Here is an 18,146-nt window from a genome sequence, read left to right on the forward strand (position 1 = left end):
AATATACTTATAATTTAGTCAAATTTAGTTATGTGAAATAGTAGTTAAGATTTTTGTATATATGTCTGTGTGATTATGTATACATAAAATATTTACAAGCCCAAATTGAACTGTTTGAGCATTGTGCAATATGTTCATTTTAAAACAGAGCACTTAGTAATTTGGTATATCGACCCACATGGCATTGAAGAATAGGAGAATGCTCTTCCTTTTCTTCCTTGCAGAGATGAACTATAGGTGTAGAGCACTGCATATGCTGAAAGAATTTGTCCAGATGTTAATTTTGCTGAATTTCTCCCCCCCCCCTCCCCTTTTTTATTCTTTGTTAAAAGGGATGGTTCTCTGGGTGGGGGAGGAACATATTGGGAAGTGAAGGTCATTTAAAATAAAATGTCAATAAAAATGAATTTTAAAAGGTAATTTGGATACTCTTCCAGTCCTTGTAAACAGGAAATGTCCTGTTTTTTTGTTTTTTTGTTTGTTTTGCAGAGTACTTCCTATTTGAATGAATAACTTGGGGAAAAAAAGACATTTATTAAAATGGGAACGTAATGTGGAGAAGAGAGAAAGCACTATGTTAATTGTTAGAGATACAATAGAAAACTCAAAAAAACTCAGACTCTATTTGAGGAAGATAGCATACATAGGATAATCTAGCTAGAGTGAATGGAAAAGTTAAGATACCATAGGGTATATCAGCATGGTCCCACAAAAGTTGAGAGTTTGGAGGGGACAGATCCATTATCATTGAACCTAAGATTTGGAGTGGAGTGAGGATTATAGATTCCCTTTGGCAGGTATAGAAATGGAAAGGGTCAATGTCCAGGTAGGAGCAGGGAACTGGAAAGGCACATTGGCAGGAAGGTTTGGGGGAGGTCAAGTGATCTGAAGAGAAGGAAGGCTGACTAATGCACAATCGGTGGCATTGTGAATTCCAATCATTCTGAAAAAGAAAATGTGGAATTATTTAGACAGTATAAAAACCCTATACTCTTTGATTCATAGTATCAAAAAAGAAATGCTCCATAAATGACCCAGGATTTATTGTAGCACTTTTTGCTTTTACTTGGAAGCAAAATAGGCATCAAACCTATGAGGAATGCTTAAAAACAATTGGTGGTTCAAGATAATGCAGTATTTTTTTGTAAGAAATAATATGATGAATGCAGAAAAACATGTGGAAACAAACTGATGCAGAGGAATGTAAGCAGAAACTAGAAAAATAAACTTTATTACAACAATATAAATGCAAACAATAGAAAAGCAATTGAGATGGCATGGTATGAAATTACAATATCCAAACTTGTTCCCAAAGAAATAGAAGCATTTCTCTTCTTTGCTGAGGTCTTTTGCCAGACATTTTTCAATTCATTGGTTTTGCTGACCTTTTTTCCCCCTCTCTTTGTAATAGTGAGAAGAAGACAGAAGCTGATATTAAATAAAATTTTTATTGAATTTTTTTGAGTGATAACTAGAGCACGAGTGCAGAGGGGAAAAAGTATTAATGACTTTAAAGGCTAATATGAAAACTGCCCAGATTCTTTTTAGTCACTGATTTTTAAAAAGCAGAGATCAATGTTTTTAAGACAATTTTGACATCAGCATTTTAGATTTTAAAAAAAGTAAAATTTTGATTTAAATTTGATGCAACTGAATAATTTTACCTTTTATGTTAGTATTGAATGTTACAATTTTCATATAAAGGCTAAAAATATTTAGTATCAAAAGACATTGTGTAGTTCATATTTCCCATCTCCCCTTAAAAAGACTCAATTTTGAAGACTCAAAAAAGCTAATTCCTGGGCCTATTAAGTAGAAAAAAAAATTTTAATTTTTTAATTCCAATTTTTTATTAAATGTAAAGAATGTTCTTATACTGAACTAGTTAGTTGCTTGTCAGGAATTAAATATAACTGCAATTCTTTGAAACTTTTATTGACATCTACCCTTGTATGTGTTTTGACCAATTAAAAGTAGCTTTATTTCAACAAACATTAGTTATTTTAGTTTTAGGGAAACTTCAGAAATTTAAAATAGCACTTTAAAGTTTTCATAAAGTTCATAAACTTCATAAAGTTTCATGCTATTCCATTTGATCCTCACAGCAACCCTGTGAGGTAGGTTCTATTCACATTTTACAAATGTGTAAACTGAGATGGTGAGAGGTTAAGTGACTTGCCCAGGGTCACACAGCTCTCACATCTAAGGCAAGATTCAAACTAAAGTGTTCCTGACTTCAACTCCCAACACTATCCATTATACTACTGAGCTTCTAATTCCAAACCTTTATATTGAAACTTGCATTTTCCCTTATTGCTATAAATTTGGCATCATTCTTGAAACAAACCTTACAAATATCTGCTATATATAAACACTTCCAGGTAAAAAATCTTATCATCCCATCTGCTCATTGGGCAACAATATCCAAATTTTCTGATTTAGGAAATTGTCTGACTTAACCTCTTCCCACTTTACTTCATGTAGCATGTGACTGCATATACCATGATTCCTTTTTTTTTTTTTTTCTTGTACATCACTGCTTACCACTGTTACTTATACCTCTCCCAGTCTTATATTCAGACAAATCTTTTAACTCCCTCATTTAAATCTTCTAACTTGTATGGGAGGGGAAGGAGAGAGAGAAAGAGAAAGCCATACATTGCAAAATGATGTAGAGATTTTTAAAAAGTCATTGTCATCAATCTCTAATGCATTTAAAAACATAAGTCCTCTCTTATAATCTCTACAAATCTCAATATAGTTCTAAAATAATTAGATCTGCTTTTCCTCAAGTACTGATATTTAAGATAATTAAAACACTATCAAATATATATATAATTGCATTATTTTAATTACTATTATCACCTTACTGCCTTCTACCTTGCATTAAAATTAACCTCCAAAATATAAAAAACCAAAAAATTTAGGTTGCTATATCATTAACTTATTTGAAAACAGATAAAAATGGAAAAATTTTACCTATTAAAAGTCAATAAGAATTATAATTAACATGTGTTAGCCTATCCCTGTAAGCAAACCCTCCCAGGATTTGTGTCAGACTATACTTTTATTAGTTCCTCTCAAACACAACTATGTATACTTAAAACTATCTTGTTTTTAAAACAACTTGTTTTATCATAGAATCATGGGTGTATAGGATTTTAAAATAGTAAATATGAACCATAGATGATGAGTTAACATCTGAAAAACCTCAATTTTTATAGGAGCTAGATCTCTGATTTCATTGATGTGTTTCCCAGATGAAGAAACTCCTTATACTAATTTGTCTGTACCTTCTCTTCAACTTAAAAATCTTTGAGAGTTGTTTAAATTCTGAGAAGTTGTGATTTCCTCAGGGTCACAAAGCTTCTATGTGTCAGAGGGAGAGCTCAAATCTAAGCCTTTCTGACTTCAAGACCAGCTCTATCCATTGTATTCTAATCCAGGGTACAGCACACATTAGTGAGTGCTAATAAATCAAACCCTAATTTGAGGATTTTGAATATAACAGCAGCTGAGTACAATCTGTCAAAATCAGTTTTTACAATTTGATTTCATAAAAATTTGACAAACTGCAATGTTAGATATAATTTATCGAATTTTCCTGGTTAACTGAATGAGGGTCAACCAGAAAACCTCTTTTAGTCCTTTGGTGAAGCAAACAAAGCCCCTTCTACTAACCCCCCTAGCCCAATCTTTTTAAAATAAGAAAATACTTTTAAAATAACCTAAAGACTTTTAAGAGAGTAAAAGATTAAAAACAAAAGCTACAGTTTTGAAAAATGAACTGTGTGGTAACATTGGTACTTTTTAACTTAAGGCCATTGTTTTTCTACAAGCCCTGAAGACATTAGGGAAAAGTTTCCCTGATTACTTCAATAAATGGAAATATCTCTTAGCTTCATCTTGTATATAATAGAAAGGAGACTTCTTGAAAGGAGTGATCTAAGAGTTAGAAAAATGATTCTCTAAAGCCATGCCAAAAGTTAATATTCTGCATGATGAAGCAAACTGTTAAATTGTTACTTCTGGACCCTTTGCTCAGTCACGATTTCAGGAGAACCTGAGTTCAAATGTGGTCTCAGACACTTAACACTTCCTAGCTGTGTGACCCTGGGCAAGTCACTTAACCCCAGCCTCAGGAAAAAAGAAAAAAAAAAAAAAAGAATCATTATTCACATCAATTATTCTTGGCTCAGTAGATATAGATGATGCTGATTAACTTGAATGTGCACTAAAAGTTGAAAGATTTCCACTTCTCATCTTTAAGTCCTGGATATGATTTTTTAAATCTAAAACTAGAGGGGGGGGAATAAAGTAGACGGATATGACAACTTGAGGATTTGAGTTACTTTGTTTCCAGTTAATTATAAAATCTAAGAGCTGGAAAAGGTTTAAAAGATTCTTCAAGCCATTTGTTCCATAGAAGAGGAAAATTTGAAATGACTGAATGATTGGTTCTAGATCATGCAATTAACTAATGTTAGATGTAGAACCCCGGACTCATGACTTCTAGTCCAATGCTGTTTTTAACTACAGTGCAGACTAGCACATGTGAAGAATATCTCTTGACAACATCTCCTCACATAGATAAGATTGAGAAGATTGCTTTCAGGAGAATCACGTTAATATATACTGAAGTACCTTGGAGAGATGTTGGAACATGTGTTGATATTTTTTTTAGTCATTCCAGTCTACTAATCATGTGTTAATAGCAGTCTTTTGGGCTGGGTTCAACTTCCTTCAAAAATCCACATCCAAAGCCATTTTTTTTTTTTCTCCTCTTGGCTCTTCTGCTGGTGGTTGAATTTTTTGCTGAGAAAACCTGGTGAGAGAATTCTGTAATAAGAGCACTTGGATACTCCCCTTCACCAGAGATTCTCCCACTTCTTAAAACTGATATGTGACCCTATGGAAAAATAGGACTTGGTTTTTGGCATCTTCATTTGTTCTTTTCATCAGTGAAAATGCTGGAAAATTCTGAGCTAGTGAGTTCCAAAGAGGACAGTGGGCATCGCAGTGTCTCAATTTTAAGTTTTGTAACTAGCTAAGTGCTTAATGCCTGGAGAGTAAGGGGTTTCCTTTGAGACCTAGCTCAGCAGTGAATGAGGATTCATTCAGGTAGGGATTCTGCTTTTGGATGTGGACTTGTTGGAACCAATGATGTGCAGAAACAGTGCTAGGTAAGTCCACTCTCTTCAGAGATCAAGATTGTATAAAGGTATATGTGAGTCATATGTCTATTTTCATTCTTGTTTATATCTTTAAATGCCTCTTTGTGAAACTTAACTGATGCCAAGTGGTTCAATGGAGTTATATTTACTGTAACTAGCTGTGAGGAAGGAAACAGCTAGTGGGGGGGAATAAGCAAATAATTTTAGAGAAGAGGTATTCCTAAACCCTTCAAGGTGACCCCTAGAACCTTGAGGGCAAATGTAGTAGGCCTGGCTTTGGGAAAGCAGGGCCAGAATATACCCTTTGCATTATTCTTAATATTATACTACATGAAGTACAATAACAGAGGATCTTTTGTTAATGGATGCATTCAATTGATGTGAAAGTTCAGTTTGTATGTTGAAAACCACTAGAGGGCATCAAAACATTTTCATTTTTTCCCTCCAAATTTGGTTCCTGTGGGAACTTGGAACACAAATGGCATGTTAGAAAGGGCATTCAAACTCATCTAATTCAATCATCTCGTTTTACAAAATAGGAAAGTGAAGCCCAGAGAGGTGAAGTGATGTGCCTTAGATCATACAAGTATTTAGTAGGAAAGCTAGTGGCTGAATGCCAAGTCCAAATCCAGCGCTCTTTCTACTATGTCACTTCAATACTGTTTGTGTGTGATTATTATATATAACATATATATTTAGATTTAATTTAAGATTTAAAAGGATACTTTAGGCAATTATTGGTAACAATGTATTAGAAATTTGGTTATATGAAAATTGCTCTAGAACAGTTTGTGGAAAATAGCTAGATATTTGACAAAAATCCCACAACTTTCGTACTAAAGGAAAGCTGAATTCTAGTCTTTCCTCTTCCAATTTTCTTGTTATTACTCAAACGTATAGTCGTGCCACTTCTCTATCCCCGTTTATCCATTTGTAAAATATCCCCATTCTTCCTAATGAAGTATTACTTCAAAATTGCAACTTTATCTTCTGAGTTAATTACTATTTGAACTTTTCCCTTATATAATCTCATCTGAACCCAAATCAAATAAAAAGAATTCGTCTTTATAAGTAATCCATCATATTTCTACCAATCTTTCCATCCCATTTATTTTTATAGATGCTTAGTAAAATTAAAAACTATAATATATATGAACTTGAAAAGCTTTATCTCCTATGAAAAGAGCAGCTAGCTTTAAATTTGTACAATTGTGTACTAATGAAATTTGTTAATATAAATTACCATAATAGAAAGTGAATTTTTAAAAATCTTCAAGGATAAATGAAAAACTAATTTCAATGGCTTTAATAAATAGGACCTTTCTTAACTAAACTGATAAAACTGTGTACACTCATTACTTCCACTTCCTTTTCCCTGTTCTATATTCTTCAACCCTCTTCAATATTTAGAATTTAGCCTTCATCACTTATCAGAAATGTAACTCTCCAAAGTAACCAATGAGGGGTTATATTGTCAAATCTGAGAGTTTTTTCTTAGTCTTGATCCTTCATGACCTCTCTGTTGAATTTGACCATCTACCCCTCCTGGATATTTCTCCTCTCTGACTTGATACAACTGTTTCCTCATTTTCCCTTACCTGTTTGCTCCTTCTCAATTTCCTTTTCTGTTTCATTCATTATCCATATTAGACTATATAATATGGTGCTCCCCAAGGCTCTGTCCTACAATCTCTTATTTCTCTACACTTTCTCTTGGTGACCTTATTAGCTGTCATGGATTTAAATGCCATTTCTTTGCCAATGACTGGTCTACTTCCCTATCAGACATTTCAAAATGGATGTCCCAGAGACATCGCCAACTCAATATCTAAAAGAGAGTTCTATTACCTGCCTCCCTCTTCCCCAACTCCTTTCTCTTCTAATTTTCACTTTTTCCGTTGGAAGATTTTTCTAGTCTCCCACGTTCATAACCTCATCATTAGCTTTGACTCTTCATTTTCAAAACCTCACTCTACACGTCTCATTCAATTACCAAATCTTGCCATTTCTACCCTCAGAACATCCCTCTCATTGGACATCTCTCCCCTCTCACAGCTCTTCTCACATGCCCTAATCCTTTTACCCAAATTGTGAAAATGGCCTTCTATTTGGTTTCCCTGTTTCAAGTACATTGTTATAGTTAGGTCATTTCAACTGAGTCTGATTCTTTGTGACCCCCTTTTCCAGCTCCAGCTCATTTGGCAAATGAGGAAATTGAACTAAAAGGGGCTAAATAACTTGTCTATGATCACACCCTAGTAAGTGTCTAAGGCTAAATTTGAACTTGGGTTAGCCTGACTCTAGGCCCACTGCACCATTTAGTTGCCCTTCTTTTCAAAGTAATTTTACTTAAGCAAGACCAGCCCATACCACTCCCTTACTCAATCAACTCTAGAGGCTCTCTATTGCCTCTAGGATAAAATACAAACTTTGTTTAGCTTTTTAAAACTTTTACCACTTGACCTCTTTATCTGTCCACTCCTGTTGTCAAACCAGCCAATTTTTCCTTGTATATGACACTCCTAATTTCCATCTCAGTGACTTTCCCACTAGCCATTTACTTGTGCTTAGCATGTACTTTCTCATTTTTGGCTCATAAAATTGCTTTCTTCCAGCAAAATGGATTCCTAGTACTGCCTTCTATATTATGAACCCTTTCCTAGAGCCCTTCAATTGCTAATGCCTTCCCTACTTATTGTATTTAACTACTTTGCATTTATTTGTTTTCATTCTATTTTATTCTGTATATATTTGTATTTGTATCCCCTATTAGAATGTAAGCTCCTTTTGAGGAATAATTCTTATGTGTTTTTGTTGTATCCCCACTTATTACAAACTAGAACAAAGTTGATTTTTACTTCTCAGACTGACTGTCTTACATAAACTTATCTAGTCCAACTCTCATTTTAAAGCACTATAGTTTTCTAGGAAACTTTAGTTCACTGATAGGAATATCAGAGAACACCATCTAGGTAATTAGCCCAGTGTAATTTTGGCAAGCTTTAGCCAAGAAATTATAATTTGAACCTTGAAAATTTCAAACAACTGTAAAGCAAATTTAGGAATAATACCTTTGAAAAGGCCTGAAATGATTTTTCCTTGCAAGATTTTGTCTTTATTTTTTAAGCTGACAGTACATAGAATATTCATTAAGTTTAGTTTTCTACCTTTGAAAGCAGAGAATAAAAGTGAATTTTCTCAACTTCCCTCTTCCCCCCCCCAAAAAAGAGTTTGTCTTTAAAATTGTTTAAAAGTACTTTGTTACTATAGTTTTTGCTACTTAAAAAAAAAAAGGTTTTTTTTTAAGATTTAAGCAAAGATTGAGTATATCTGCATTGTCTGCTACTAGGAATAGGTTGAGGTTGGGAGATCTCTGCTGCAAGGCTTAATAGACCGGTATCTGCACTAAATTGGGCACCAGTATAATTAAACCCTCAGAAAGAGAAGAGGATGTTCCAGACTGTCTTAGAGAAGTAAACTATGCAAGTCAATCATATGAAGTAGATTAAGGCTCCCAGATGGCCTGCAAATGACCTCTGTACTTCAAGCATGGGTCTTTAGGGAGTCTTGTATCAAAAAAAAATTTTTTTAAATTGAAGCAGTCTCACATAAAAATGTTCTCACTCTGTTACCTATCATTTCTAAGCTTTTTAATACTAAATCTGTTTTCTGACCTGCTACTATGACAGTCTTTCGGAAAATAATATGGAGTTTTTGGAGAACTTGTGTTTTCAGAGGTAAATATGATTTATGGGAGAGAATGGCTAGGACATAGTCAAGAGATCTGAATTCTAATTCTGACTGCCATACACAACTTCTCCAGGTCTGTTCCTTTTATCTGTAAATTGAGAAGGGCCAGTTTCTTCAATGGAATGATCTCTAAAATTTTCTTCCAGCTATAATAATCTGAAGTATGGTAAATTCTAAAGAATTACAAAAGCCAAGTTGTATAAGAGGCAAAGCAGAACTAGGTAAATAAGCCTAGATATTTGTTAGGCCTAAATTTAAATTTATTGGGTTTAACATTTTTCTTTTGAAAATGCAACTAAACTACTTAGGATTAAATTAGGTATATAATTTGATGACTGAAGGAAGTAGGCATGATTTGCCTGGACAAAACTCATGTGAGACATAAAAGTTATGTTTAATGTTCTATCAGGCTTCAGAAGATAGATCTATGAGCAATGGTGGAATCACTCACTCACCATGTATTTAACAAGTACCTGTTCTGTATCAGGCACTATGCTTAGAGTCTAGAAATTGCAGTGGAGCAGATATGGGCTCTATATGAGGAAAAAGTTTCGAACAATTAGCATGGTCCAAAAATTGAATGGACTGAACTAATCAAGCAGTAGGTTGTCCCACAGATTGCTCCTAGGAGATTGTATAAATCAGGGTAAAGGTAGAATTTGATAGTATCTAAGATTTCTTCCAATTGTCACTTTTGTGATGGTCATTCACACCACAATGCAAACTACTTGAATCAAAGTGCTTTCTTTCTTTTGAGATGTTTTGTTGAAATTTTTAGTTGTGGAGAACAATTTTGAGTGTATTTAACATATAATGAACTTTAGAGCAAATGTAGAATTACAGTTTTAAACCTGAAAATCAGTAGTCCAATCTGGGATCTACATTAGAGATGAGGAAACTGAATTGTTCAAATTCAAATAGCTATTCTATGGCATATTCAAGAATTGGAGATCTAGTTTTCTTCCCCTATGAGAACAAATATTTGTAAAGGGAGCCTCAAAAGAATCAAACTATCTTTGTGTGGTGAAGATTGAAACACATGCAAATGCACAAATGAAATCTTTTAACCTATTATTAATGATCAGACAAATTTAGGAGACCTATAACAAAAAGTCGTCTTCTTAAATTTAAAACTTTTTGCCTTCTTGTCTCCCTTGCCCTGGTCCTTTGGTCTTTCCAGTCAGAATATCTTGAATGTCTTTACTATTTTTCCTTCTTCCATTTCCAAAATTTACTGATTTCATGTTCAAGAGCAATGTTTGGGGGGAGGGGAGATTGGTCAGGAACCTTGAGTTCAAATTCCTGCAGTGTTACTTAGCTATGTGACCTTCAGCAAGGCACTTGCCTTTTTTGAGTGTTTTTCTGGTATATAAAAATCACAAGGTTAGACTACATAATCTCTCAGGTCCTATGAGTTGGCTTTCATGTACTTGTCTAAGAATACTGGGAGTACCATATTGGTTTAATATAGGCCGTGGCAGCAAAATATTGTTATTATACATGATAAATGAAAAAACAATGCCATTTCTTGGATACATTTTTATATGAACCAGATTTGAGGCAAGTGGATAGGATACAACCCTAATTCAGAATAAAGCATTCTTAGATAATTTTTATGCTCTAAGAAAAACTACAGAATGCACTTTTATTTCTAAAACTCTTAATAGCTCAGTGTTTCAAAATCTTGTATAATATACTAGATTATATATCAGAACCAATAGTTAGATTTTTTAAAAAAAAGTATTCTTTGACTTAACATATCTCTTGGACCCTTCTTTAAAGAAGTACTGAGGTCTAATTAAGCATAACCTGAAACTTTGTACCTTAGATCTCAGTGCTTTATTTCCAGCTAAGTTTCCTTACTTCAAAAATACAAACTTTATATGCTTAATTAGTAAGTGAATAAATTGCTTTGGTTTCCAGGAAATATGCTATTATTAGTGATAAGTAACCAAGCTTTACATTACAACAATGTAAAAAGTTAACTAAATTAATATAGATCATTTAAGCCAAGGCAAATGTGAACTCAATTAAGCAGCTCTAGTTTACTAAAGTGTTATTAAGGGTAGCTATGTATATGCCGTGCTGCATTTAAGTCATCATAAGTATATACAAAACTATCCTACTTTTTAAAAAGTTCATAAACATTGGTGAGTATAACTCTTAATTTCCTTTTACTTAAGATTTTGAGTTTACTTTAGTGACCAAGTTCATCTTTCAGTCCTTTTATCAGTCTCCATCATTTTACTCATTATCACTAGCCTAAGCCTGGCAGACATATGCAAACATAGTCCCAGTAAAGTGAAACAAAATCTAATTTATATCCTAGGAAAAGAGTAGAAATAATGAATTTCAAGGCATTGTACTTAAATTCTGATTTCACCATTAGGTTTTAAAATTTTTAGCCTGCAAATACATTTTTCTCCTTAAAAAAAAAAAAAAAAAAGGCCTTCAGTTACTGTTTTTAAAGGATTAAACACTGTTCTTTAGTATAATACCACTATTTCAGGATCAGGAAAGAACTGTGACATACTCAAAGAATTATTAGAAGCCTTGGGAAAAGCCCAGTTTCCTGGCTTCAATGAGTTTCTCAATCTTTTTATAAATGGGAATAAGGATGTAATTTTCACTCATAAGCTGGTTTAAGATTTGTAATATTAAGACTCTCAAAGGGTCAGTCTTTGTGAATAAGAACCTATACAAAATGCTATAGAATATTCAGGAATTATGATCAAACCATTTTTGGAAAAAAATTAAGCCTTATTTTCTAAATCCAGTTATATCTACTGCTATACTTATTCAAAATCTTTTATAATAAATGCCTCTTTAGTATTCATCAATATATAACAGTATTTTTAAAGAATGATATCCTCTTAAAAAATTTTTACAAGTACAAATATTTGCAGTATTTTGTGAATTCAAGAACGATCACTTTCAACTAAAGTCCACACAAGATAAAGTGTAAATGTACTACGTATTTTCACCATTCTAAAGTGTGGAACATTTTAAAACATTTGTTAATAATCAAAATAAAATGGTTATGTTAATATGTACATAGGATACTACTTAGTCTGTTTTATCTTTATCTTGTTGTCTGTGGCTGTAAATTACAGAGAGGTTAAGTCCTCCTTGCTCAATAAGTTTCAGATTCTTTGGATTGATGTGGTCTCTGGACTGATGTGGAATTCTAAGCAGGGTTACTTCCTAAGCAATATGTAGTTTCCCAAATCAATTGCCCTCTATTTATACCTTTTATCCTAAATCCAGATCCTTTCTCTACCTTACCACAACCCCCAAAACTTTCGGAGTAGACAGAAAAAGGTCATGTCATTTGCATGTTTCAACCATAAATTGCTAATTCAAATACAAAGACCTAGCCAAAATTAAATAGTCTAGTTTGAAAACAATCCAACCCCACCCACATTTCGTCCTCCTTCCCCTCCCTTCTCTTACCCCAGCCCTCCTCCCAAACCAGCCCCATACATTCAAGCACAGAAAGCATTCAAACAGAAAGACACAAGACTTATTTAAAGGGGAGGCCAAATTATTATTTTAAAATTTGAATACAACCAATTTTTCTGGTATTAAAGCAAGTTAGAAATGCTTTAAAATAACTGGATCTTGACCAAACACAAAGTTAACCTTGGTAAAAGTGGAAACAATAGTTTTACCAATATTTGTGATCAGAAAGCGGAAATCTATTTTAGAGCAACACATAAACCTCATGTTTACAATGATTGTGCCACAGAGTTAAAATTTCAGTAGTGCATTTAGTAAATTGTTCACATTTAGATCTTCACTTTGAAATGAGATAACTGTTTCTCTTTGAAAAGTTCTCAGAATACCTTGTGCAAATGCATCAGTCATCCATGTGCCTTAGCACACATTAAACTTTTCCATTTTATATATACAAAACACCTACCATTTAAGGCAGTGCAAAATACTTTCATAACAAAACTATAATGTACCTCTCAGGATATGAACAATATACACATATTACATGGTATACAGTATTTACAAAATATAAAATACAAGTTTGAATGACATTTTTAAAACTGTCTTTTGCACTTCTGGTCACAAGGCAAGTATCAATTTCTGTACTGACTTTTTTTTTAAAGTATCCAGAACCTTGAAAAACTTATGTTTTTTTGTTTTGTACATAGTTTGAATCTGGAGACTAAGCTTGAACTTTTAAGAGAGTTTTCAAATGAACTGCCATCAGCTCCCTATTTTGGCTGGAATTTTCAAAAGTGCTCCCCATCCAATGACTTGGAGGTTTTGGAAGGACGCTAGGAGAAGGTGGATCACTAAACTTTGCCCCAGCATAATTTTCCTTTTGGTTCACTTCAGTTTGAAAAGCTGATTTCTTCAGATTCATGTTTCTGATGTTCTCAGTATTTTTAAAAGGCTTTTTCTCCTGCTTCTGAATGGTTTCCGATGCTACAGAATCCTGCCAAAAGTTATTTTCATTTCTTTTTGTAGAGCTGATCTTGGTTAGTGGTATGTTACATTTGCTTTTCTGTCTGTTAATCTTTGGTTGTTCACACAAATGTATACTGTGAACAAGTTGGCCAGGGGGAATGATAATCTTCTCAGACTTTCCCATCTTTGATTTAACAACCTACAAAGACAAAGAACATAAAATGAATCTTATTCCAGTCTTAAGATATTCTCATTTCATTTAAATATGTACCTTTTGTTACTATCTTTGGACCTTGTTTTAAAAAAGGCTTCCTCATCTCAATTCTGTATAGGACAACATACCTAGCTTGGCCATGATTAGTGACTTACAGCAGAAGTGTTTAACCTAGGTTCTAATGAATTGATTTTCAAACTTTTGGCAACTCTTATTTTCATATAATCGATTTCCTTAGTGATCCTGATGGGGGACACAGTTTCAGGGTTCACCCCCATTAGATTTTACCAGATTGCCAACAGGGTCCACAACATAGACTATTGGAACTTTTTTTTTTTTTTTTTTAAAGAGTGGAATATTGGGTGTGAAACTAAGTATTCCAATTAATTCATTTGCATGGATTATATATATTAAGAGTAGAAAGATCTGGAATACAGATTCCAGCCTCAACCACTAGTTAGAATGATTGTGATGGCAAATCACTTCATGTCTTTGTGGGTCTCAGTGTGCTCATTTGTAAAAGAGGAGACAGCAGCTACATTAAATCCCTTTTATAGCATTTTTTCAATGGACACCGGTACTTCTTGACCACAGAGTATCAAGAAGAGCAAATCTGTTAAATACTTCATATTAAAGAAGCAATCCTGTAACCATCAAGTTGCTAGGAGATAAAAAAAAAAAAGTCAAATAATTACACTACACAATAATGTGATGTATAGGATACTTTTTTTTTTGCGCGATAGGCAATTTCTATGTGAAGACTATTATAGAAAAATATACTAATTTGTAGAGAATATCCATCTTTCAGGGCCACACAAAAATTTATCAATATGACTACAAAAAGCCCTTACAAATTCTAAAATCATGGTTCATTTTTCTCCATGTCACAGTCTTTATTATTTTTGTGTTTTTTGTTTTCTTTTTTACTTTGGCCAATCTTTTGGCCAGTTCTTTTCTCCTTTCTACAATGTGCTTTTTGTTTAGTAGCCTCTTTAGAAAAGCCTTCTATAATCAGGCCTTCTTATTTGGAGCTCAAAGTAGTTTGTCAACCTTTGTAGATCAATGTTCAGGATTACTAAATACTTAAAACTAGAGGTGCTGTGTCAGGGATTAGAAAGACAGAACACTCAAGACTGCTCGCCACAAGAGATTTACAAGGTTTAAGGAAACGAAACAATATCTCCTTTTCCTCATTAGAAATCGACATTAGCAATGCTTTGTTCCACTCTAGTTCATTTGTTCCCCTTCAGTAAAAAAAAAAACTGTCCGACTCCTAAATTTTGTCGCCTACCTCCGTTCTCAGTTCTAGTTAGAAGTTATTTGAACACAAGACTTCGCACACAAGGATGATAACTACTTTTAAATGAACGAGTTTGTGGTGCAGTGGATTTCAAGTCAGAGCGACCAGCATTCAAATGCGGTTTATCATTCGCTACCTATGTGACCTTGGGCAAGTCACAGACCAAAGGAGAGGTTTGGTCTAGGCGACCCCTTTAAGGTCCCCTTCTCGCTCTTAAGACTCAATTAATTATTAATCTCAGACAAATTTTATCTTGTTTCCGGACAAAACAAGGCTTAAAAAAAAAAAATCAATCAGCCAGTCAGTCACTCTTCCTACGTTCTCCCTCCGTGTGTCTCCTTCAAAAAGCAAAAATTCTGGTTAACCTATTTTATACATTGCCTATCTAAGTAATTCTGAAGGAAAAAAAAGTCTTGATGCAAAGGGTAAGAATTCCTAAGGGAGAGGATCGGTTTACGGCCTGAGGGAGACTGCCGAAACAATTAACAAACTATTGCCAGCAGCTCGCTATTCTTAAAAAGAGACGCCGTCCAAATTATTCTGTGGAAGATGCCAATTAAGGATCACTGTAGGTTAACAGTTTTAAAACGGGATACACACTATTTAAAAAAAGAAAAGTCTAGAGCTGCAAATGGGGTGAATGTTCCTAGCCTGGCAGAAGCAAAAGAAGTGGGGGGGGAAGAGACAAAAGAAACCAAAACAAAAAAACCCCTAATCCAGAAAAAGGGGGGGGAAGGAAACCGACGTGAGCGCGCCGCTCCGACCAGTACGCGCGCCCCCGCCAAAGCCGAGGGTTTGGAAACCGAAACGGAGTGGTTTCCCCCCCTTCTTCATGAGCCACCGAGCGCCCCGCACGTAGGGCGCACGCCCCTCCCCGCGGCCGCCGCGCGCTGATGTAATTCTCTCTCCCTCCGCCTTTCCCCAGCTACCCAGGCCCCCTTTTCTCCACCTCCCTACGCGTGCCCGGAACACCGAAAGCCCCTGGAACAACGCCAGCCGCCAGCCTTCTAAATCGGGGCTGTTGCTGGGGCAGAGCGGCTTCGCTCATTGGCTAGTTCTCACGAACCAATCAGGGATGCAGGCGCCTCTTCTGCTCCCTCCTTCCTTACTCTCCCCCTCCCCCCTTTAAGCTAAAACCAAAGCAGGCGTCACGGAAACTTCCCTCCCGAGTAAACACAGATCTTCCCCCCTCTTCCCCCCCCCCCCCGCTCCCCTCATTCCTCCTCCACCTCCCTCAGCTCCCAGCCCGGGCCCCTCACCACGCAAGGTCGGGGGAGGGGGGAAGGGAATGAGGCCCGGCCGCCTGCAGCCCCGGAGCTCTCAGTACCCCCATCCTGATGGCCCGACACCGCCCCACTTACTTCCTTTCTGGTTGGTTGCGCGGGGCTGGCCGCAGCAGTGCCGGACATTAGACTCCCCGGGGTGGCGGCAGAGCTCGGCTCTTCAGCCCGGGCTCCAGGAGCAGGGCCCGGGGGTGCGGCAGCGGCAGGCGCAGGGGTCGGGGGCCCCTGGGCTCTACTCGGGCTGCCCCCACCTTCGAGACTCGGCCGGTGCTGCTGGTACTGATGGTAGCGGCTGGGGAGCTGTCCCGCCGGGCTGGGCCGGACCTTCTTCTTTCTTCGCTTCTTAGGGGCTGCTCGGGGGTTGCAGGTTCCCGGGGGCGCCGGAGGCGGCGGCGGGGGCGCCGGAGTGGGCGGCTGTGGGGTCCGGCAGCGACTGTCACCCAGAAAGTGGAGGAGGAGGTTGGGGGGCAGAGTCCGAGGATCCGGGAGCCGGGGGAACGGAGGCGGCGGGACCGCGGTCATCATGGGGAAGTGTCCGAAGTAAGCCCGGGGGGCGAAGCCCAGCGGAGCCAGGCGGCAGCCCAGGATGAGCGGCTCCCGCTGCGGGACCGAGGCGACCGTCATGGAGCTGGCAGGTGGAGAACGGTTAAGCGATGGAGGAAAAAGTAGGAGGGAAAGACAGAAGAGAGTGGTCGCAGGACAATGGGAGGCAACTGCTGCTCTAGCGATAGCTACGAGAGTGCGGGGAGAGTGCGAAGCATTACTGGGGAAGGGACAGCCTTTCGGGGGGCGGTGGTGGCGGCAACGGCGGCGCAGCAACAAATAGCCCCGACTTCTGCCCGGAGTGTTGTTATCAGAAACCCCGCCCTGCGTCCGCCCTCTCGGAGCTAGACAGCCAAACCGAATTCGGGGGCTGGGGCCACGCCCCCTAGCGCCTCGCCTCCTCCGGCCTCCCGCCACTCCTCCGCCCCTTCAGGAAGAGACACAAACAACAGCCGCCCTGCTGCAGCCCTAGCACAAAGAGCACTTACTGCGCAGGCGCCTCGGCTGGGCTCCCTCCGCTCCCCGGAACAATGAAGTTCCACGTCAGCTTCCAACCTTCCTTGTCCTGCTTTAGCGCAGCTGATTTACCCTGTAGATGGAGACCCCACACTTGGTGTGAGGCAAGATAAAGAAAAGTGGAAGAGCCACTCAGAACATTTCTGGCTCCGTCACTGACCTTGGCAAAACAGCTCTCCTAGGGCAGATGTGCCTCGCACCTAACTAGACTGCTCTAACACTTGCCCTGCAGAGGTTTCAAAGGGCTTCATAAGATGTTCTTCTGCAACAAGCCTATGCGATAGCTAATCCGCTTAAGACATAATGTAGCGATAGGAAGTTTATGCCTAGAGTCGGAATAGCTCGCTATGATACTGGGAAGCAGGGAGAAAATTTAGGGAAATGTGAATGACGTTAGCACCTTAACTAAAAAGGTTTTCCACCAGCGTCCATCTGAAGGGAATTGGGATTTTCTTTGCCCTTCACAGCTGAGGTGTTGAACTGAAACTTAGCCGAGATCTAGTGTATTTATAGACAAAATAACTTCCAAAGAAAGGCTTTTACACCCCCGTGCAGCCTTCAAGTTCAGGGACATTTAACTGAACCGCATTCAGAGGGGGGAATACAAAAGAAATGCAAAGCACCAGTCCTGCCTTTAAAGGACCAATTGAATGAAAGGACGAACATTTCAGCTCCCTTCTTTGGAAAAGAATCGAGATTCCGAGCACTGGTTTCGTAGTCTAGGGGACATTGACTTACCTCGCTTAGACTATTGCAAAATGACTTCCAATTTCCTTTCTCTTCCCACTCCAGTCCATCCTCCACACTGCTGCCGCAGTGATTTTCCAAAGGCGTAGTAGGTCTGTCTATCACCTTAGTATTCAATAAACTCCAGGGATTCTTATTACTTTCAGGACCAAACATAAAACCCTTTGTTTTGAGTTTTAAGGTCTTCACAAACGGTC

At 37.4% G+C, this 18,146-nt stretch overlaps 1 protein-coding gene across 1 annotated transcript; it reads right to left on the minus strand.

The window, feature by feature from the left end:
* Window positions 1-12,450: 12,450 nt before the first annotated feature.
* On the minus strand, window positions 12,451-17,166 carry PNRC1 (proline rich nuclear receptor coactivator 1). Its single transcript, XM_074310311.1, has 2 exons — window positions 16,222-17,166; window positions 12,451-13,545 (listed from the first exon to the last, which is right to left on the minus strand). The coding sequence occupies exons 1-2, from the start codon at window positions 16,765-16,767 to the stop codon at window positions 13,102-13,104; spliced, it is 990 nt and encodes a 329-aa protein (XP_074166412.1). The 5' UTR covers window positions 16,768-17,166; the 3' UTR covers window positions 12,451-13,101.
* Window positions 17,167-18,146: the final 980 nt, after the last annotated feature.

This window comes from Sminthopsis crassicaudata, chromosome 4 (genome assembly GCF_048593235.1).
Source record: "Sminthopsis crassicaudata isolate SCR6 chromosome 4, ASM4859323v1, whole genome shotgun sequence".
NCBI classification, from domain to species: Eukaryota; Metazoa; Chordata; class Mammalia; order Dasyuromorphia; family Dasyuridae; genus Sminthopsis; species Sminthopsis crassicaudata.